This window comes from Desarmillaria tabescens, assembly GCF_030435595.1.
Source record: "Desarmillaria tabescens strain CCBAS 213 chromosome Unknown EV420scaffold_33, whole genome shotgun sequence".
NCBI lineage: Eukaryota > Fungi > Basidiomycota > Agaricomycetes > Agaricales > Physalacriaceae > Desarmillaria > Desarmillaria tabescens.
In genome coordinates, this window is record NW_026848332.1 from 19885 (window position 1) to 42254 (window position 22370).

The 22370-nt window shown below is 50.5% G+C and overlaps 7 protein-coding genes across 7 annotated transcripts; 4 read left to right on the forward strand and 3 right to left on the reverse strand.

Annotated features, from left to right (window-relative positions):
- The first annotated feature begins 342 nt into the window (after positions 1–342).
- Positions 343–1387, forward strand: EV420DRAFT_1311823 (Cleavage/polyadenylation specificity factor subunit 5). Its single transcript, XM_060468584.1, has 5 exons — positions 343–632; positions 680–860; positions 909–984; positions 1038–1112; positions 1161–1387. The coding sequence occupies exons 1-5, from the start codon at positions 412–414 to the stop codon at positions 1220–1222; spliced, it is 615 nt and encodes a 204-aa protein (XP_060327618.1). The 5' UTR covers positions 343–411; the 3' UTR covers positions 1223–1387.
- Positions 1388–2848: 1461 nt separating this feature from the next.
- Positions 2849–4055, forward strand: EV420DRAFT_1560052 (uncharacterized protein). The gene has a single exon (XM_060473799.1). It carries the CDS (start codon positions 3103–3105, stop codon positions 3859–3861), a length of 759 nt encoding a protein of 252 aa, XP_060327619.1. The 5' UTR covers positions 2849–3102; the 3' UTR covers positions 3862–4055.
- An 84-nt stretch (positions 4056–4139) lies between these two features.
- On the forward strand, positions 4140–5733 carry EV420DRAFT_1560053 (uncharacterized protein). Its single transcript, XM_060473800.1, has 4 exons — positions 4140–4270; positions 4326–4870; positions 4929–5385; positions 5442–5733. The coding sequence occupies exons 1-4, from the start codon at positions 4260–4262 to the stop codon at positions 5566–5568; spliced, it is 1140 nt and encodes a 379-aa protein (XP_060327620.1). The 5' UTR covers positions 4140–4259; the 3' UTR covers positions 5569–5733.
- A 381-nt stretch (positions 5734–6114) lies between these two features.
- EV420DRAFT_1560056 (uncharacterized protein) lies at positions 6115–8575 on the reverse strand. Its single transcript, XM_060473801.1, has 7 exons — positions 7895–8575; positions 7287–7509; positions 7033–7237; positions 6800–6983; positions 6566–6747; positions 6299–6504; positions 6115–6239 (listed from the first exon to the last, which is right to left on the reverse strand). The coding sequence occupies exons 1-7, from the start codon at positions 8556–8558 to the stop codon at positions 6191–6193; spliced, it is 1713 nt and encodes a 570-aa protein (XP_060327621.1). The 5' UTR covers positions 8559–8575; the 3' UTR covers positions 6115–6190.
- Positions 8576–9985: 1410 nt separating this feature from the next.
- Positions 9986–10287, forward strand: EV420DRAFT_1646029 (uncharacterized protein; the record flags this gene model as incomplete). The annotated part of the gene is made up of 2 exons (XM_060477851.1): positions 9986–10184; positions 10238–10287. 2 exons carry the CDS (start codon positions 9986–9988, stop codon positions 10285–10287), a joined length of 249 nt encoding a protein of 82 aa, XP_060327622.1.
- A 6989-nt stretch (positions 10288–17276) lies between these two features.
- Positions 17277–18887, reverse strand: EV420DRAFT_709855 (Glucuronoyl esterase catalytic domain from Hypocrea Jecorina). Its single transcript, XM_060483169.1, has 3 exons — positions 18712–18887; positions 17458–18646; positions 17277–17405 (listed from the first exon to the last, which is right to left on the reverse strand). Exons 1-2 carry the CDS (start codon positions 18770–18772, stop codon positions 17532–17534), a joined length of 1176 nt encoding a protein of 391 aa, XP_060327623.1. The 5' UTR covers positions 18773–18887; the 3' UTR covers positions 17277–17405; positions 17458–17531.
- Positions 18888–20009: 1122 nt separating this feature from the next.
- On the reverse strand, positions 20010–21068 carry EV420DRAFT_709934 (uncharacterized protein). The gene is made up of 5 exons (XM_060483170.1): positions 21049–21068; positions 20694–21002; positions 20593–20623; positions 20426–20530; positions 20010–20375 (listed from the first exon to the last, which is right to left on the reverse strand). The coding sequence occupies exons 2-5, from the start codon at positions 20866–20868 to the stop codon at positions 20165–20167; spliced, it is 522 nt and encodes a 173-aa protein (XP_060327624.1). The 5' UTR covers positions 20869–21002; positions 21049–21068; the 3' UTR covers positions 20010–20164.
- Between the last annotated feature and the right edge of the window lie 1302 nt (positions 21069–22370).

A 22370-nucleotide genomic window follows, 5' to 3' on the forward strand; every position in this document is an offset into this window, starting at 1 on the left:
GCAGAATGCTATGGCAAGCTCATGGGAGCTGAAAATCAACGAGCTTTGGGAGAGAAGCACATTTTTATCCTCCGAATACGGTCAGTGCGATGTAGCTACCGTCCATCATTGGACGAGCGCGTTCTCGTCTATTCGAGGTCCGTTTGATATATGACAAGACTGGTAATGGCGCTTTGCGTGGCATCCTTCAGCTGCTCTTTCATTTTCGACTTTCGTCGGAGATTTGGTGACCAGAAAAAATGAGAGAACGGCCTCAAGAATTGTACAGTCAAAGAAAATATGATGGAGCCTAAAAACCCCGAGGGCCTGCCCGCGGAAACAGCCGAAATGCCTAAGCAATGTCACATTGTCACGTCTCTATTTGGTTGGCCAATCACTTTCCACTTTCTATTCCTAGGCTTGCCCTTGACGATGTCGACGACTATCAACCTCTATCCGCTGTCCAACTTTACTTTCAGCACAAAGGAGGCCCAACCAGAAGAGGACCCGTCGGTCTCTGCACGTCTGCAACGACTACAGAACAACTATGAGGACTTTGGTATGCGCAGGACCGTCGAAGGCATCCTCGTCGTCCACGACCACGGCCACCCGCATATACTCATGCTGCAGATCGCAAATGCATTCTTTAAACTGTAGGCGACTTTTCTTGTTTATTTGGTGTATCTTGACGCGCTACTAGACCAGGAGACTACCTCAAACCCGGCGAAGATGAAATTGACGGACTAAAGAGGCGCCTGGACGACCGCCTCGCGCCACCGACTGATTCTCTGCAGTTCAACGCGTCCCATGGAATTGACAATGAGTGGGAGATAGGTGACTGTCTCGCGCAGTGGTGGAGACCCAATTTCGAAACATTCATGGTGCGTCTACTCAAACCTGCCTCCCAAGTCTTGCTCATTTTGTGTCAGTATCCTTTTATTCCGGCGCATATAACGAAGCCAAAGGAGTGCAAAAAACTATTTCTTGTTCAGATGCCTGAGCGCAGTACGTCTGGTCCTCCAGGATCGACATTTCTGTACTGAAATTTCCCCTTGCAGAGGTGCTTGCCGTTCCAAAGAACATGAAACTCCTCGCTATTCCACTCTTTGAACTGTACGATAATGCTGCTAGGTGGGTGTTCTATTGGAATGCATATAGCGAGTCTCACTTTTTGGACAGATATGGTCCCCAGCTTAGCGCCATCCCACATCTGCTATCGCGCTACAATTTCATCTACCAATGAGCATCGGCGCTTCGTCTGCCGTTCCCTCCTTCGTTGCTTTGCCGCCGTAGCCCTATCTGTAAAAGTACCTCTCGTGTTGCTCTTCTGGTCTGTAGAATTTTTTGTAATTTGGAAATTATCAGAAGCCGTGTTGCACTGATGACACTATACTTAGCCCCCGCGTGAATTTAGAGTGCCCGGCTTCTGAGGGAAGAGTACTTTTGCAAAGCCACAGATGATCGCGGGTACAATCCTATCTGCCGAACTCATCGCCATCCTTTCAGGATGCTATAAGTCTTAGGCACTGAATTTTTCTAGTATTGTCTCCATTACTTATCCTCGTATCTGATCTTGCTAAGGAACAAATCTCCCACAGAATTTCCCAGCCCAGGCAGGAATGGTTTCCTCACGACGTACGTTATTTTTTTCCGATCACGAATGGTCTTTTGCTGACTTCAGCGGCGAATGATAGCTTCCTTTCGATATGAGTCGCGCGCCAAGATCGAACGATGGTTGAGCCACTGCCGAAGAGTTCAGAACGGGTTGTCTTTGGCCATGCTCAAACTTGGTTCCGGTCTTTGTCTTACGACATCTTGGACACAGACATGGTTACACAGGTCACATCAGTCGGTAATTCACGTAAAACATATTCTTGGGCTTTTGACTTCCTTTTTTTGACCAGTGGGTCCGAATCGGGTGGCTGGTCTAAGCACGATCCCGAAGCATTGCTCGCGTACCATGACCAAAAAACGCTACTGCCACCCAAACATTGTTATTTGCCACGTGAGATAGGACCATGGGCCATATAAAAGATGCGCCCTCCCGTCTCTATTATCTTTCACCCCCCCTCAGCCTGTGTTGAACGCAGACTTCTCTATACCCTCCCTTACTGACATGGATTCTTCAAGTCTCTCCCTCTTCCCCAGGGTCTGGAACATGTCCATTCCCCACAGCTCTGCCCGGCCCGTTGCAACTACCCGCCGGCGAAGCAATGCCATCGAGACGACGTTCCAATTCGACTCTACCAGCTCGGCAAGTAGTTCGCTCAAGTTTGACAGTCCAATCGCTGTGAGAGTGGCGGTCACCGCGTGAGTTTCCACCTTGCCTTGATTCTCATGAAGCTCACGGACTTCGTCAGTCCTCTCAGCAAACCCGTACCTGACGGACCGAACGACGCGCCAGTTCTGCCCAACGGCAGGGTTCAGCGACCTGTGGAGACGCCTCACACTTACTCGGATCTCGATAGCAGGCAACTGGACGATGCTGACTTCTGGAGCCCCCCTGATGCTACGACGACTATCACCATCATTGAGCACGGTTCGACGGATGAGGACCACTCTCCACCCTCTCGCTTACTCTCAGTGTCACCCATTCCCGAGGACGAAGTGCCACCGTCTCCAGAACGTGTCTTCAACTCCGCCGACGCTCTCGTGTCGAGCTTCAACCGCCACTCGCAAACGTTCGGATCACGAGTGTTCTACCCCATTGACCCAGCTCAACAGATGGCGGCTCTTCTGAATCCGGTAGAACTCACCGAGCGCCCCTCAACGCCTGTTCCCTTGGATGAAGATTGCGACGACGAAGATGATGCTCCTTCGTACCTTCCATCTTTGCTGCCGCCTCGTCCTACGAACCCTACGGCTCACGCTCAGTTCGACGATGATGAGTCCGACGATGACTATTTGGATGATTTTGCCAGTCCTGGGTCTCCTTCCGTGGCCGCTCCATCTTACGCGTATGTCGATAGTCCAGTATCCGACAACGGTGATGGCTCAAAGGAAGAGGGCTGGGACGCTGATGACGAAGACGACGAAAGTTTAGCAGGGGATCGTGATCTTGTTGTTGCTCGAGCCCTCAACTTCGACGCTCGCCCCGAATCTCCGTTGAAGTCGTTCTTGGATATGTCAGCTGAGGATTCGGACGAGGAAGACGAGGATGAATATCTCTTGTCTAACCGCAAAGCTCTCGTTTTCGATGATGAGTTTACGGGTGACCGGGCCTATCAGAATCGGCGCACTCCAGACCTCATGGAGTCCGTGCTCGACAAAGCTGACAGGGTATCGCGCGCCGCATCAATCAGCGAGCACTCATCGGATTCAGAAATCATCTCGCGCACAGACGAGCTGTTCGCCGTAATGCGGTTCCAGCAACAGCACCCTCGCGAATCCAGTCAACTTCTGCTCGACGATGTCTTCAACCCTGACGTCCGAGTGGATCTGTTCACTCACCCGGAACCGGAGCAACACCCGTACAGCACCCAGGACTCGTATATTCTCCCAACGAACTCGGCTACCCAGCAGTTCTACGCGTGCGAGAATCCGGATCACTTCCCCCACCTCCAGTACGAACACTGCTGCACGAAGTCTGTCCACCCATACCAAAACCATTCGTTCGCGCCGTTGCCACCGAAGAGCCAGCCCCAGGAATCAACTTCTTCACTGCCCTCGTCGAGGAGGAGCAATCGGAGCACAGCAGGTCGCATTGTTCGTGGTCTCACGAAGAGCCTGCGCGGTGCTCTGTCGAAGGGTCCCAGCAACACCGGAAGCGGGGATGGCAAGGGGAAGAAGAGGATGAGGTCGCCTGATTTCGAGACCTCCGCCGACTCCTCGTCCGCTTCTCTCCTCCCACCTTTCCGTCTCAAGAGATCGAAGAAGTTCTGAAATGTCATCATGTTCTTTATGCCCTCTGTACGTCGATAATGCTGGCTCTGGTAAGTATGTAAATAAGTCTGGTACCTATTTTTCCTAGTTTCTGAGCCCTTTCCTGTCTTGTAACATTCCCTTTACATCACTCATTCAACCATTACTGCATCGATTCTTAATGTATATATTACTATGTGGCATGAAATTATGACTTCTTTATCGCTAATTATTTGATCGTGATCCACGCGCGCGGCAACGCCACAGACGCGTCGCAGCATCACGTGGCCACGAGCGCTGTTGGCTTCCGCTTCCATTCAAGGTTACGTTGCGAAGCCGTTCTGGAAGATTCCTGAGAGCAATCGAACGGACACCCCAGTTACTGAGTTTTTTCATCGTCTTCTCCAAGTTCAACGAACATGCCTCTTCTGTGCGTTTTTTTTCCCCTTGCGATTCTATCAGTCACTCATTTATCTGCATAACAGCCCAGATACAGCGCACGACTTGCTATTCCGCGACCTCGCACCTCTCGACTTGTACAACTACTCCAAAGCCAACAGAGAAGCCTACCAATCCATCGCCTCCTTCCGCAAAAGAGCCTACACCCTCAACAAATACCTCCTCCCCTATTTCACCGAAGACCAAATCGCCTCCTTCCGAGCCCTGCAGAAAGAGCTCGGGATCTTGATATCGGGATCAACCGCGATTCAGTTTTTCGAACACGATGCTGGGGAGTACGAGGACTCGGATTTGGACTTGTACGTCAACCACAGTCGGTGCTACGAGGTCGAGGCGTTCCTGCGCAAGGCTGGATACCGCTTTCGGCCACGGAAGTCCCAGCAGGAGACTTTTGAGGCTAATGCTGGACTCGTTGATTGGCTGATGAACTTCATTTTCTTCGAGCCCACTTCGTCGTATGCGAACCCTGCTATTGCGGGTGTGTTCGATTTCTACAACGCTGCGGATAAGAAGGTCCAGTTGATCACCGCCAAGTATGCACCAGTTGATGTGATCCTGCACTTTCATTCTAGTAAGTTCAAATCCCGGATTCCGATCCTCCTCAGAACGTCCTTAACGAAATTTCGTAGCTTGTGTGATGAATTTCATCACTCACTCCCATGCCTGCTCACTTTATGCTCGGGCTACATTCGGTGAACGACGCTCTGTTCCAAGCCGGGCAAACAAGGCCCGCGACGTCGAGGCCCGAAAGAAATACCACGACCGTGGCTGGAAAACGGTCGGGGTGGCTCCGGATGATCCCGCCATCGAGTTCCACGACATCTTAAGACGAGTCGGGGATAAGCATTGTTGGGTCATCCCCTTGGACCATAACAACGAAGAGGATGATCTCGTGAGGATTCATACTTGGAAAATGGACTTTTTCAAGAAGAAAGGCCCTCTGATGAACTATCACATTTTCCGCTCGCCGCATTTGGCCAACAAGTATTGCGTCACGGAGGAGGTGGCTGACATGATTGCGAAAACGCCGCTGGGGTATGGGAACGATGAAGAGGATCAGCCGCATGATACTGGCGCTCCTAGTTGGTTGGTCATCGATACTTTGGTTCGCTACGTCCATCTTTCTGACGATTGTCCGACAGGGATCATGACCTTCTGCAGCTAGTAAAGAACCTGCTTGATGAGGATGTCGTTCTTCGCAGGCACACTGGGGAATCTGAAGATGTCCAACCTAAGCTGGGGCTACGGATGCGAGACGTCTTCATCTAGAGAAATCTGCTTCACTGGAAAGTAAGACAGCAGATGCAGTCAGTTGACTTATCTATTTACTATCTATGATTAATAAAGGGCGGATCATGCTTCGGTATGTTTTCCATTCGCTAGGCGAGCACCGTTTCTTGTTAGCGACTTTTCTTTTTTTGGTCCGAAAACAACTGTCAGACGCCAGATCAGTCATCTCGTGCTTCAGACATGAAAGTTGCTACACCACTGTCGGTGACGAATGTACCGGTGTTCTTGATGTTTCTATGGCGCCCTTCGTAGGGGATGGTGCCGTCATTCCATCCTCTCCTTTCCTTGGGCCACCATTTCGTCACGTTAAGCAACACAACGAACTGTCTCTCATAGACTTTTGTTTGGTGAATCGTTGATGTCTCTTCCTTCTATGGTTATTGGATCACTCTTCCGCACCTTCACCGCAAGACTTGACAAATTTATATGTAAGCTAAATACTTTTTCAGGCGCGCGAGATAAAGTCGTCAGCCGTAGACAGACGCTACATACACACTACACGGCTCGAAATCGGCACGCCAAACTTGCCGCCGGTAAACCCCAAAATATCTCGGTTGATACTACGGAAGAGATCATACGCGACCAGTGGAATTCAGCCCTGCTAGTCAATCAAACAACTCGATGGTCCAGCGGCCTCAGTGTTTCGACTCCTACTAGAAGGAACATGTAAGAACCCGAAGGGAGCTTATAGAATTCAAATATGACATACCGAGCAGTGTGAGCACCTGGCATGCTATCCTGGTGACCTACGTTATTGGACGAGGAGTGGACTGGGTCTGCCGCACTAACTCTGTCCACTATAAGGACACCTGACTCCAATGGCTCGTCTTCGGCAGCTTTGAGACCCCATCGTGGGCGAGCAGCCAAGTTGCGTTCCTTCATAATAAGATTACCGACAGAATTGGGAGGTATGACCTTATTAGTTGATCAGTAAGCACAGAGTACCGCCAAGAGTCGTGAAACATATGTAACTGACAGCGCGCTGGAACGACCGGAGAAAATAATGTTTCTCCGCAGCGTCCAAAGTGTGGTTTTTGTTAGCCGGACAATCCTTGATGATGACTCTCCGAAGCTCCAGCCATAGCCCGATGTGCGTGATAACTTCTTGGTAAAGTGAGTTTCGAACAGGGATAACTTTGTTCAATAACAAAGCAGCATCTGAGATGAGGTCATCAAACATGCAAAGACGGACGAAACAATGAATTCTCACTGCCAAGATACGATAGGGCAGAAATAACCGTAGCACTAACGACTGCTACCTTGAAAAGGTCGGAGAGTTCGGGTATTATCGCACTCATAAGGGAAATGGCGATTGTTCCGACCGCCACCATACTGGCCACGATTCCACAGAACGGTTTTCCAAGCCGGGCAAAAAGATTGGATACTCCACAGGGCTAACAATGCAATCAAACGCATTCCATATGAATCAGTAAAGTCACGTACCGAGTTTTGAAGCTGGACTGAAATAGCTTTAGTGTGATGATAAATCATACGGCCAAATGATATGTGCTTCTGGTGTAGGGCAAGAAGATCATCTTTATCATAATCCAAGACCTCTTGACAAACCGGTCTTAGCTCTCTGACAGCGGTCATAATAGGCTCGACAAGGTGGAGTATCTGTTCGAGATCCTTTTGAACACCAATAAATCTGCACGTATATCAGAAGTGGATATGCTAAACGACTCGGTAATACACACAAATAGTTGTCCGCGGTTTTGTTTAGATATACTTCTATTGCTTCTATTTTTTGGATGAGGGCGATACTTGGAACATAATCCAGGGGTATATCTGTGTGCAGAAGGGTGTGCACAAACTTCTCGTCCAACGCTGAGAGTCGGGGGGTGATGCCGTCAGCGGAACTGGGATACTGACCGTAATCATACTTCGTTTGCTCCTGGGATGGTCGTTGGCCTCTCTCTGCTGGTTTTGAGCGTCTGCTGGCCTCTGTGTGTGTTGCATTTGAGCGTAGAAGATGGGCACTAGCAAGCCTGATTTGCACTGAAAAATCGTACGCAAATAGGGCCAAAGTATACCGGGCTTCTTCCTTGACTTCGAAGATACTGGAAGATCGGGGAAGCCTAATAGGACAAGATAATCGCAAAATCTGTCAATTCCTCTTTATCTCGTGAAATGATAAATAATAGTTGATACTGGTACACCTGTGTGTTTATGCATTTCATTGTTCGCCACTATCTCACTAGCAACGCCTGCGGAGAAATGAACACTCAGAAACCGGCCAGATTAAACGGGACTAGGTTTACGTACCCAGATAGGTACACCTCCAGATCAGGATGGCAGCGCAGACCAGACAGCGAATCCGTCACAGAAGACAAAGTGGCTGACAAGCACCAAATCAAGTCTGGGCGACCTTGATGCTGAGAAACCCATTCCTTGTCTTGGAAGCGCATTTGAACGAGGCGCGAATACTGCTCGACACAATCGAGGCAGGTCATCATTGCCCTACATGAATTATAGAGCGAGGAAATGATATCTGGAATGTCATCGACAAGGTCGATCCGCACGGACCAAAACCCCGGGATATGCTTGATGAAGCGAAGGAAGGTCTCCAATCCGCATGGCCCACGGAGTGTGGACACGAGGGGCAGTTCGATCCTATCCAAGTTTCCTTTGATCGCAGGGACGAGCTCTTCCCTCGCGAGCCTGCAGGTATTCCCAATTTGCAGGAGGTCGTCTTCGAACATTTTATATTCGCGCGCGCCCATTCCATACCGTATAATCCAGTCTGCATAGAACAGCACGAAATCGAACTTGTCTATGATGAGATACGCAGTATTGTCAAACTTGGCAGCGAGGAGGCATATAGGGGTGATTATAGAGAGGGCTGTCGATGAACCGGCGTCATCAAGATGCTTGACAAGGTACTTTAGAGTCTCAGAAAATGTCCTTCCAGAATTTAAGAGGACTGAGATTACAAGGGGGATAGAGGGTAACTTGTTAGATCCTGACATATGCGCCGAAAGAGGTGATTGCTAGCCTACGTTGAACTTGATTACGAATTAAACCGGAACCATGTCCGGTTTTTGCCGATTCCGGAAACAAACTATTGTTGGTCCGTTTATCACATTTATTCGTTTACAGTCGCCTCTGAATAACCCATACTTGTATTAACCCACTCTGTTATAACCCATAGGTTTTTTTTGTTAATTGAACCTTGTTCACAGGAGATTTTAAGTTCACATAAAAGTAATGTTTTATCACCGACTTGTTAGTATGGCTTAGCAGTAGGAAAATCGGAAAATTGGGAAATTAAGATCTTTTATAATTTTATTGTGCTTTGCACGTTCGACCCCTTATGCAAACATCTTTTTGGCAGGAATGGCAGTGCAGTCAGACAGGCAACTGGGGACTCTGCCACGGGTAGCCGGCAAGCAGCAGCTCGACTTGTCTAGACGGTCTCGACACAGAACAACCCATTTCTTGGCTTGGAAGCGAGCTTGGATGAGGCGCGAATAATTCTCGACACAATATTGAATCTATCATTGCACCTCATGAAGTATAAGCGTAGAGATAATATCTAGAATTTCGTCGAGAAGGTCGATCCGCATGGACCAAAAACCGGCAATTTGCTTTACTAATACACGGCGAAGGGTCACGAGGGACATTTCAATTCTATTCACTGTCAGGTACTATTTCTCGATGGCAGGGATGATCTCTTTTCTTGCGATCGCAGTTTGGAGAAAAGCAGCATTAAGAAGGCCGGTGTCATTCTGTACGGTGTGTACAGAGCGCATGATTGAACTAGCAAGTAGCACTTTGCGGCGAGGCAGGGCGTCATCAAGATGTTTGAAGAGGTATTTCAGAATCTCAGAGAATAATTTGCTGGATTCTAAGACGACCCACTGACGCTGATTATAGCCTGGCGAGTTCAGCTTGATTATATGATCGCGGGACTCGCCCACTGACAAGCAGCAAACATGATGTATTGGAGCTCGCAAATCGTCCTCCGGGTATTTGAAAGTTGAAACCAGATGCAGGATTGGATGGTAAGCTGGTCGAATGATTTAATACACGTTTTCTCAGGCTTCGGAACTCTGGAAGACCGAGTTCTTGGAGAACAAAGGCATGAGTCGGTAGGAATCCTAGCTGATGAAAGGCAGCAGAAAGTTAATTCGTATCACATACATTACACTCGAGCCTGACATCTCTCTCAACATACTCATATACAAAAACAAAGCAAGGGTTTCATATTCTATATCAGTGCTTGCCTCAGTGGCTGCCTGCAATAGGCCCAGTGGTAGCTTCTCCCTCTGATGCTTTCCCTTGTGCTCGAGCCCGGAATCACCGAGTCGGGGATAAGCATTGCTGGGTCATCCCCTTGGACCATAACAACGAGCGAAACGAAGAGGATGACCTCGTGGGGATTCATACTTGGAAAATGGACTTTTTCAAGAAGAAAGGCCCTCTGATGAATTATCACATTTTCCGCTCGCCGCATTTGGCCAACAAGTATTGCGTCACGGAGGAGGTGGCTGGTATGATTGCCAAAACGCCGCTGGGATATGGGAACGATGAGGAAGATCAGCCGCATGATATCTCGTCCGGGGCTCCTAGTTGGTTGGTCATCGATTATTTTGGTTCGTAGAGAAAGCCTAACGGTCGCGCCTCAGACATATGTCATTCCGAATAGATTGGTACCTGAGTACCCCTGGGACACAATGGCTTACGGATTTAGAATAATTGGACATTATTGTAAGAATACGCGCTACGCTCAGCCTTTCTCTGTCGGTATAGAGCAACAAGCTTATGATATTACCTGTAAGAATACGCGCTACGCTACGAGATGTAAGTAAGGCGATAAATACAAGGAATACGGAATAACTCACCTCAGCCTTTCTCTGTCGGTATAGAGCAACAAGCTGAGGTGGCGGGTACAAAATACGAGGTATATATACTACTCTAAAGTCCGAGGAAGCGAGGAAAAGTAAGTACTGACTAAAGAACGGAAATGAACTGGGAGTCGCAATGTCCAAGAAGCAGATCGTCGCAACGACGAGCAAGAAGTCGGGGTGACAGCGTGCGAGGCGCTCCCGAGGGCTTGGAACTCAACACTCCCCCTCAAGCCATTGAGAGGCCGAGCTCTGACGCGAAGTGCTTGACTTTGGCGGACGGTAAAGCCTTGGTGAGGGTGTCAGCAACCATTTCGTCCGTAGGACAATAGACAAGGCGAATAGAGCCGTTTTCGACGATCCAGCGAATGAAGTGGAATCGAACGTCGATGTGCTTGGTCCTCGCATGGTACTGGTGGTCCTTGCTAAGTGCAATAGCCGATTGGTTGTCTGAGAACAGGGTCGTAGGCTTGGTGACAGGCGTAAAGAGCTGTGAGATGAGTGAACGAAGCCAAAGAGCTTCCTTTGACGCGTGAGTCGCTGCCACGTATTCACTCTCGGTGGTAGAAAGTGAAACGATTTCTTGTTTCTTTGATGACCACGAGATAGCGCCACCGCCAAGCAAAAAGGCATATCCCGAGATGGCGTGCCTGTCCTCGGCCATGCTACCATCAGCATCAGCGTAGCCCTGAACGCTGTTGTTCCCATCCCTCATCCTTCCAAACGTCAACCACAGATCGCGCGTACCACTTAGGTACCGATAAATGTGTTTCACAGCTGCCCAATGCTGCTGGCCCGGATTTTTCGTGAATCGGGAGACGCTCTGTGTAGCAAACGCGATGTCAGGGCGAGTACCTTGGGATACCCACATCAGGGAGCCAACTGCCTCGTGGTAGGGGATGTGGTGCATCTGGGCGATTTCTGCCGTTGTTGAGGGCGACTGGGAGGTGGAGAGGCGAACATTCGGGTCCATGGGGGTTGACAGAGGCCTTAACTCGTCGAAGTTGTATCTCTGGAGGATGGAGATGATGTACGATCGCTGGGAGAGGTGGATGGTGCGTTCCTCACGGTTCCTCTTGATTTCGACGCCTAACAGCCAGTGCAGCTCGCCAAGATCACTGATCTCAACGTAGGAGGACATTTTGCGCTTGAACTCGCGAACTAGGGCAAGCGACGAAGCTGCAATTGTACAGTCGTCAACGTGAACCAATATAATGATTAACTTTTCTCCATCACGTCGGAAAAAGACTGCCTGATCAACGTCACAGCATTTTAGCCCCATCTTTTGAACAAGGATCTCGACGAGCTTCTGGTACCAACGTCGACCCGACTGCTTCAAGCCATACAACGTCTTCAACAGATGGCACACAAGAGACTTCGATCCTGGTGCGTGGAAGCCCGGAGGTTGCTTCATGAAGATGTTTTCCTCTTCGGTGAGTTCACCATTGAGATATGCGCCCTTGACGTCAATCTGATGAAGCTCTAGATCATGGGTGGCTGACATTGCGAGGACGGCGCGGATTGAAGCGAGCTTGGCTACTGGAGCAAAGGTGTCGAAGTAGTCGACGCCTGGTACTTGCGAGAATCCCTGAGCGACTAGGCGAGCCTTGTAGCGTACGACATTTCCGGCAGCGTCTTTTTTTGCACGGAAGACCCACTTGGATCCGACGATGTTGGCATCCTTGGGAGGCTCGACAAGCTCCCACGTCCCCGCATCCTTCAATGTCTGAAGCTCTTCCTGGATCGCCCTTTCCCATAGAGGCCAATCCGGACGGTCCTTCGCCTCCGAGAGAGACTTCGGCTCCAAAGCTTCAGCCTCTGACATCTCAGCCGCCATCGCATACTCGTCAATGAAGTCAGCAGCCATCATCCATTCGGCTGTACCCTCCCCCTCAAGAGTGGTTTTATCGGGGACAGTGGGGAGCTGGACACCTGAGGCTACAATGGGATCGGCGGGCTTCGCTGAGTTCATGCCTTTGCCATCAAGGATATCCTGGACACGTTGACTAGGCTTTCGGACGCGTTTAGTGGGTGCTTCGGGTTCGGGAATGGGTTCAGAATTTGCTGATGAGCTTTCAGCAGGTACAGACGGTGTTTCCGAGGAGACTGCTGGAGGTGTGGGTGCCGAGAAAGTTCCTGGTGAGTCGGATTTCGTCTCGGTGCAGTCTAAACTCTCCCCCTCGAGACGAGAAGTCGGCGAAGCGGTGTTGTCATAATACACGTTTCGTTCAATACTGACGCGTCTTTTGTCAGGCCAGTAAATGCGGAACCCTTTGCTCTGCTCGTCGAAACCCATCCAGCGGCCTTCCTTTACGCGACCACCAAGCTTATCCCCACCTTCAACACGGACCCAGACTTTTTCACCCCACTCGCGTAACCCCTTAAGGGATGGCTTGCGACCATAGGCAGCTTCGTATGGAGTCTTCCCATCAAGAGCTTTTGTAGGCGTGCGATTGAGTAGCCATACAACGTGACGTGCTGCTTCTCCCCAAAGGTACTTCGGGAGACCACTCGCATGCAACAAGGCACGAATTCGTTCCACAATGGTACGATTTCGTCGCTCCGCAACACCATTTTGCTGCGGAGTGTCATGCACGGTGAGCTTCTGGTTTGTACCTGACTCTTTCAGGTGGAGAATGAACTCCTTTCCCAGGTACTCTCCGCCACGATCCGAGTGCAGAGTCTTTATGCGAGCGCCTAGCTGAGTCTCGAGCCAAGCCTCAAACTCTTTATAGGCCTGATAAGCTTCGTCCTTGCTCTTGAGAAGGTGCAGTCGGGTAAATCGGGTGCAGTCATCCGTAAACGTTATATAATAACGGCGCCCGCCAAGAGTAGCAACCGGAGCAGGTCCCCAAAGATCTGAGTGAACCTCCTCCCCAATTTTCGTTGCTCTCTCTCCTTCCCGCACCTTCGAGATGGGCTTTCTCGTCGCCTTGCCATATATGCAGGCTTCGCAGAAGGTTGGCTCGTCAAACGAGGTCTCATCAAGCCGTACACCTGTGACAAATCCTTTGTCAACAAGTTTTCGAGCGAGGTCTGGGGATATGTGACCCATACGACGGTGGAACTGCATTAGAGTGATTTTTTCTTCCACCGCGTTTGCGCTCTCAGGCTCATGATCGACACGATAGAGGCCCTTTCCAACTTTAGGGACTTCTCCAACCAACTCGCCGTCGGGACCACAGATTGTGCACTTTCCACCAGCGAACGTGACAGAAAATCCATGATCATCTAGCTTCCCGACCGACACGAGAGTATAGCCCACCTCTGGGGAGTACAGAACCTCTGTAAGTCTCAGCTGCGAGGCATCGGATACACCATTCGGTACATCAACGGTCATATCACCCATTCCGTTTGCACTGAAATTTCCCTTATTTGCAGCACGGAATGTTTTCGGGGGGATTTCAATGAAGTTGGACAATTCTTCGCGATACGGGGTGATATGTTTGGTGCATCCAGAGTCGTAAAGTTCGCTATGACCCTTTTCGGTGTCAGCTTTGCTGTTGCTGATACTGTTTGCCTCTTCAGACACTGCAGCCTCAAGAACCTCCAGGAAGTCATCACTCTCCATGGACCTTGCACTAACCGAGTCTGAGTCAACACCAGCCAACGAATCAACATCGCTGCCACTGGCCCCAGATAACTCCTCGGTATCCCAGCCACAGCCCCAGGGACTATCAGAGTCCTCAGTCGACATCTGAAAACCAATCACCCTCTCCTTCGACCCCATCATCGTCACGGTCCTCTGAGTCGCCGAATGCAGACTCATCTTCTGAGTCGCTGACCACCTCAAGGTCAGGCACACTATCCTCAGACTCGGATGTGTCCTCGGCCCAGAACGCAACATCGCTGTCAGATTCGGCAGCGTTCGCAGATTCGGTCTTCTTCTGCTTCGGGCACTTATTCCTGAAGTGACCTGTCTCTCCACAGCCCCAACAAGCACCGCGGGGCTTCTTCGTACGTTCCTTCCCCTTCCCCTTCGACTCAGATCCTGATGCAGCCATAGCAACATCCTGATCTTCTGACTTCGTACCCTTTGCCTTCGAGCGGCGGGCACGTTCACGTCGTTTCCTGTCGAACTCCTCAACGATGGCATCGATGAGGATGTCGGGGTCAAGGGTGTGTGTAGAGCTGTACAGCTTAGCTGTGGCGAGCTGGTTTGCAGCGAAATTCGAGAGGTAGCCAGGGAGGGAAGAGATAATGGTTGACCGGTAGTCATCTGCACTGATGAGCACGCCATACGTCACTAACTCTTCGCGTTTTGTCCTTAGGCTGTCCAAGAACACTCTCACATCACCACGTTCCTCGCACTTCATATCCATGAACTGGTTACGAAGGTCCGTCTGCGCATACGTTCCCTTGTTCGTGTACTCATCAACAATAGCTTCCCAGCGTTCCCGCACCGTGGTCTTGGAGTGGACACGCATCAACGTCGAGTCGGGAATCTTCTGCGTCAGAAGAGACCGCGCTGAGCGTTCGTCCTTATCCCAAGCCTCGATAGCAGTATGCTCAGCCTGAGTAGGGGGTGATGACGCAGTCGGCCGAGGTGTGGTGCCGTCGAAGTGTCCCCAGAAACCCTTGGGCTCAACAGCGTCGCGAAAGCGGATCGAGAACACAGCCCAGTTTAGTCCGGAAGCATCAAGCTTGGGCACGGACCCAGGGAGGGAGTCGGTGAGAGACGTGGTAACAGACGAAGCCATGACGGAAAAATGGGAGATGAGACGACACAAGTGGGGAAACTAGCAGCAAATTGACAGAGTGCGCGGGGCACAATAACCTGTAAGAATACGCGCTACGCTCAGCCTTTCTCTGTCGGTATAGAGCAACAAGCTTATGATATTACCTGTAAGAATACGCGCTACGCTACGAGATGTAAGTAAGGCGATAAATACAAGGAATACGGAATAACTCACCTCAGCCTTTCTCTGTCGGTATAGAGCAACAAGCTGAGGTGGCGGGTACAAAATACGAGGTATATATACTACTCTAAAGTCCGAGGAAGCGAGGAAAAGTAAGTACTGACTAAAGAACGGAAATGAACTGGGAGTCGCAATGTCCAAGAAGCAGATCGTCGCAACGACGAGCAAGAAGTCGGGGTGACAGCGTGCGAGGCGCTCCCGAGGGCTTGGAACTCAACACCCAAAGCCACGAAATGACTCACATGATGTACCGGCCTGTGTCATCAGGCCACCCTACGGCAAGATAGACGCCCAGGAATTCAATTCCGGCCCGCTTAAAGACGATGCATTATTTCTGAGAACATGTATACATATTGAGACGGGCGCGCAAAGAAGAGAACTGCGAAACAGTGTGTCATACCTGCCCCTTTGCCCTTTGTAGAATCCTTAATATTTGATGCAAAAACTACTGCAAGGATATGGTGTTTGCTACAGTACAATTGCGTAGTGATATCACTTCCTTCCGGTATACCTTCTATCCCCATGCATCGATCTTCCCCCTCCTTCCCATCGATCTCCTTCGCTTCCCCGTGTATCCGGGATCCCAATGTCCCAATATCCCACCCTGCGCCCACGCCCCGATATCGCCTTCTTCCTGCGTGCGTAGCATTCTGCTTGAGACGAGGCCCGACGCCTTCGTAATGTTATGCGAGGAATCGTTAGTGAACCGAGAGGTATAGAAAAGATGAACGTCACAACAACACCCGCAATCCCCCTCATAAAGTTAGCGCCGCTCATCCTCGTTGCAGACGACAGCGCCAAACTGGAAGTCGAGCCCGTTATTGTGCTTCACATAGACGGCAAAAGTTTCCTTGATCATCCTCTCTTTCGAATCTTTTGCATATCGTCCACGCTGAAGACACGGCGTTCTCCCTCTCTGTGTCTTTTCCTGACGGAGCAGACGGTATAGAGTGAGGACAGTGGTGTTCATGACTGAGACGGTGACCCGGGAATTTCTGCGGTAGTTCCGAGGTGATCTTCAGTGTCGATGGAGCTAAGTTACTGTCAGCTTCGCATATGGGAATTCCGATCCAGTCGACGTACATGGCGTTAATGAGAAGACGTGTGTTGAGCGAGGACCACATCGCTTGATATCATACATAGGGCTAAAGACGCAGCTTTAGCATCGCACAAATGAGTTGAATGGTCGATCCGTACCTCGACCTTGGAAAGGCACTTTAGACATCAAAGTCGGGCTCGATACCCGGTTAGCATAAGGCAAGTCGCAGAGGTGACGGACCGGGGTCCTCTTCCACGTCTACGAAGGACTAGCTACGTTAATGATGGAAGCGAAGTGAATTCAGGTTGATTCCCCTTGTCTTTCCCATACAAATTATGATCTTCGTATGGATACAAAGCTGCCTGAGTATGAATGAAGATACCCGCACGAATTGACATCATGCTTACCATCGTCCACGGCCCCATCGTCATTCGAAACTCGTCGTCCTTTTCGGAATTTGCCAGGCCTTGAAGTCGTGTTGTTTGTATACTGCAGCCGCACATTAGTTCTTATCGTCGTATCGGGACCTTAGCTAGGCCACGGGTGAAGTGAGTGGCTAAAATTGCGCCAAGATGAAACATGCCTTTTCTTCCCTGCTGCTTGCCAGAGTCGGATTCTCTCCTCTAAGCATCAAGCCTGCAGATAGCCCCTTTCATTCGTTGTACGACGGAGCGCCACGCTCAGCGTTGTCGACCACGAACAGCACCTCCTGAAAATCGGTAAATCCAAGGGCCTTGATAAGGTATCCAGTTACGTCGCTGAGACAGTTGAGCGTAGAATACTTGAGTCAGGCCTCGGGTGTCATAGCTTCTTTGCAGTGAACGCTAGCTTGAGCGAGGGAGAAAGTTGCGCCAGAGGAGTTGTACCACCATCTCATCTCGGCACGGTACGCCGGACGCAAGGATACAGGTAACTGCACTACGAAACAGGCCTCATCCTCACTACCATCTAGTCAAGAGCTCACGATCGACCAATCCAAGTTGAGCCACCCAGACCGTTGTAGAACTTGAGCTTGAAGCGGATGAGAAAATATGCTGGCATCACGAACTTGCAGGATGCCCACCAAAGGACAGAGAATCACACCAAATCGAATTTTCAAAGAAGGACGGTAATACAACATCACACCACAACATACGATCAAGAGAGATCAGGAACCTCCCAATCAATCCACTGCGAATCCACAAACCCAAGGCCATTCGCCCCATCCGTCTTGATGATATTCGTATCCGCATCCTCATCCTTCAAGAACCTATTCACGAACGCGTCCAAATCCGGCTGCTCCTGACTGGGGAACGCACAATGCGAATGGTTCCCCACCTGCGAAACACCCATGAAATCGCCCACGCCAAGTCCCTGCCAAACCAAGTTGGCCGTCTTCTGACAACCCCAAACCGACTCGGGACCCAACCAATCAATCCCAGTGTTATCAATGACGAGAAGCGCACGGGGAGCGATGAGTCCCGAAAGCATATGATGATCAAAAGGCAAAGGGTCCACGCCAGATTGAGCAAAAGTGTTGAATGCAGTAGAGAACCAAACGTTCTCCTGAACGATCTCGCTAGCCGTTTGCGTGACGGTCCCATTAGCCAGCATCGAATCGGAAATCCTCCAACATCCCGCACCACCACTCCCCGATTCCTGAGGGATCGTCAACGCAATCCTCGGTTCGAAAGCCCCAGCAACAAGAGCACCCTTCCCGTTCCTCGAACAACCCGTAACACCAACCCTCTCAAGGTTGATGTTCGTATCGACCTGTTCCAACGCATCCATAATCCTCGCAACACCCCAAGCCCAAGCCATCATAGCCCCAGCCGAATGATTCGATCCATAAAGCGTAAAGAACTTTCCCTGTCCACGCGACGATCCATCATTCTGTGCCGCGATATCGTCGTTGTTGAACGAAAGAATCGCCACACCCGAAGGTTGAGGAAGGCTAAGGAACCCTCCAAAAACGATGAGAGCGGGGAAAGGACCGGAGCCAGAAGGCGTCTGAATCCCGACGTTGAAAGAGATCGATTGTCCGCCGTGGGAAACGTCGATGGTGAGAGTATTATTTCCGGAGAGGGTGCCGACGACGGATTCGGGGCGAGGTGGGAGTTCACCGAGTTCGAAACGTCGGAAAAGAGCGCTGATCTCGGCTTGACGACAGGTGAACTCGTCGGCGGTGGTTACAGCGGTTCCGTTGAGGAAGGTGAAGGGATCGGGGAGCATGCTATCGGGTGTGAGAGAGATATTTGACGGGAGGTCACCGCCTGTAAAGTAAAACAAGAAAACGAATGAGTCTACAGAATAATGAGATAAACAAGTGAAAACTTACATTGCGCGAACGCAGACGCGGCGAAGAGAAGAGAGGCGACAAAAGAGGTTTTGATAGTCATTGAGTGATGCAGCCCAAGAATGAACAAGGGAAGCGTCGCTGCTTTTGACCATGACTACACGATGCTTTTTATACCTGCTAAAGCTTCCCGTGCGTCTCCGTCAATCACTCCAAAAATAAGGAAATTTCCAGACGTTTCCATTTGTCCGAAAACTTTGCGTTCGACGTCTTCATGAGAACAACTGGAAAGACGAGCTCGAGGAAGGAAAAGAAGCTTTAAACCCGAGAAGGATGCCCAAGACCAAAGTCGATGCGACAAAATTAAGTTCCATGGGGTCTCGAGTCGTCATCAAACGGCCTCTAGAAAGACGGGATGACAGAATAGGAAGATTTCGAAGATCGTTAATCAGGTCCTACGGGAAACATCCATACAAACGCGCAAAAATAGATGGGAAAAACAATCGGCACGATCCACGAGAATGATCACGCGAGTTGGGGCGGGCGGGCCACGACGTGCCGCAACATATCAGATGAGGTCTCTTGAGCTGTCTTCGCCTCTATTGAGTCCCAAGGTTAACGCGCAATTGATGGTTAACTCCAGTTTACGCTGAAGTACTCCTTCAGGACGTCGGAAGCGTGTATCTCGACATTTCTCAGCGTGTCTCCACCAACGATCCTTGTCCTTCTCTAGTTCCTCTTCGTACCATCGATCTGCGGCGCGCTGGCGATCCTGAAGAGGGGAAGGAAGGTGCGGACGTTCAGAGAAGGTTAAGGGTAGGGAGGATCGGTGAATTTGGCCAACCACCGGTAATGATCGTGGTAGGCATAGTAAAGGGCAGCGTAGGACTCGACGACGGATGGACGACCACCGAAGAAGGAACCTGATGCTCTTTCGTCAACGATGTAGGCATGTGAAGAAGAAGACGCACCTTGGCTGAAGTCGACTTTGGCGTCGGCTGGTACTTGGTCGAGACTATATGGGACATCGGGATGAACACCAACTCTGGATCCTCCTTTCTTGCAGTATCACCCGTCCTCTCCACAGCCACAGCGGAGCGCCTTTTCTAGATCCTCAATCCAATGCGCCATACTCGCCTCCTGTCCAGTTACAGTTGAGCATATCCTGCTCGAGTCTGCCGTAGCTTCTTTGTAGTGCTCCTCATTGAGGACCTTGTCTCACGCTAGCTCGAGCGATGGAGAAAGTCGCACCGCCGATGCGAGGTGATGATGGTAAGAGTCGAGGAAACGTGGGAGTAGGTCACGATCAACAAACAACCCTGAGCCGCTGATGCTCCCATCCGACTGTCTCCATTTTCGCGCTACAAAGTAAATTATTAATAAATTGGCGGCGTCTCCTCCCTCCGTCAAGTGAGGTCCCAAAGCAAGGAGATTATATTATTCAGAAAAAGTAAAAAGGCTAGAAAACATGAAGCAAAAGAATAAAATACTGATTTTACATAAAAGCTCTGAAGAAATTTCTCGCGTTTCCAGGGGAAAAGAATTGCGGCCCAATCGTAATCTGCCCGGTGCTCGAACGGGAGGGAGCCTTTTCTCGTCCGTAAGCGTAGCCTCCGATCCAACCCGTTGCGGGACCGACAGCCTCAAAGACTCGTGCAAAACCTAGGTACCTGCTGTGGGTAACCGCAGCCCTAGGAGACAATATGCTGGAGTAGAGACGTCAGCACGAGAGAAACCAGGGGAGAAAAGGATATACCATAATGCAAACCTCGACTCGACGTCGTACACCATGGCTATCTTACTCAGCTGCAACGGGGGATGGTGGACGACGCTGAATCGGGCCTTGCACATCTTGAAGATCAGAATTCATATACATAGATGAAGATTAGCCCAACACGTCAGCACAAGGGATCTGTGACGTACTTTGTAGCACTACCTAAAGAAAAAAAAAAGGCTGCAAAAGGACGCAAAGCAGTACCGAAGAATCGACATGAGATCAAAAAAGGATGGAGGACTTTACGCACCATATGCTCTCGACAATCCTGCCCGCAGTGTGATTAGCGAAACACGTTGATGACAGCATACCTCGAACCATACAGCACGCAAGCACCTCCTCAATCCCAGCCCACTTGGAATAATGGCCGTCGAGCGACCAGCTCGCCTGGCTGGATGGAGGGCAGAGTCCCAACGCGCTTGCATGGAGGTGGTGGAAGCTTCAAGCTTTGTGTGAAAAGGGCGTCGGGTCGCAGGTCGTACCAATGGGATTAGGCTACGGCCAGCTCGAAACGGTTGCCGAGCTTGGAGTTACGGGTCGTTTGGGAGGGTTTGACATCCTGCGGGGGCTATCAACATAGGCGCATACATTGCAATCGTGCCTACCGTCGTCCGCAGCCCTACCCACTGTCATCCACCCGCCTCCATTTTAGACCTTTGCCTCGTCTGAGTCTGTGTCGAACAGAAAGGCCTTGAAGTCGCGCCATTTTGTTCGTTGCGCGTTGCCATCCGCTAGTAGGGCGATGGGGAATCCTATCAGAAATGTATAATCGGCGGTGAACTAAAGTGGTTCTTCCTCATAATCGGTTTCTCTCCTCTGCAACATTATCCAGTTAAGCCCGTAGACGGTCCCTTTCGTCCACCGCACAACGCTCGTAAATCCAAGGACCATCCAATTCTGTTCGTGTACTGCGGTTCCTTCTCGTCGCGCTCTCGCATGTGAGTTCTGAAGAAAGGTCGCGTGGCCGTTGAGGGTGATGATGGTAAGAGTTGAAGGAACGTGGGAGCCGGTACACGTCACGATCGGCGAACAATCCTCACCCCACTACGAGCGATGGCCCCCAAGTCTTCTCCTTCCGTACCTCCTGCACCGTCTACTAAATTGGCGACGTTTCCTCCATCCGATACCCTATGCCGTCAGTCCCTCCACTATGCATCCCGCCCGCGATCGCACCACAAACACCCCAACGCATGCACGCCCAGTCTCCCCAACTTCAAAAGGGTCATACGGAACCGCAAAGCAGGGATTGTCATTGAAACTACTAGCATACAGAAAACAATCATCTAGGAGTTATGAAGCGAAAGAATAAAGAGCTCTCTAAAGAAATTCTCGCCAAGTTCCAGGGGGAAAGCACGTAAGACCACCAACAGTCAAAGCACAATCTCCCCGATACGAGCAAGAGGGAAGGGCTGCTTCCCGTTCGCCCTAAACCGAAATGTGAATTGAAAGGCAAAGCACCATACACCATGTTCAGGCCTAATCCTACCTTGAGCATGGTCAGCAAAAGACGCTGATGCAGAGAGTCGACAACATACCTCCTAGCTGTCGGCTCAACACCTTCCGCATACGCGTCCTTCCGTACATTGTGGTCATCCCCTGCGCACGTCGATCTCCGCATGCACACCTCCTGCAGGCACGGTCCTTCATTATCCGAGTACCTCTGTCAGCCCCGTAAATGGACGTCTTGCCAACCGTGAGCCCCATCAAACACAACCGGCCGCCACAACTTCAGTCAGCTCATCGTTCACGCGTCTTTGTCACTGAGCGCTTAGGTTAGATAACCTGTCGTATCGAGCTCCACGAAAAAGGACCATGGACGTACGTCGAGGCCCAACACATCCCTATGCGAGCAATGTCATTAGTTCCCGCCGCCGAAAATAACCGCAATAGACACATCGCTTGACGGAGCACCAAGAGGAATTGAGGG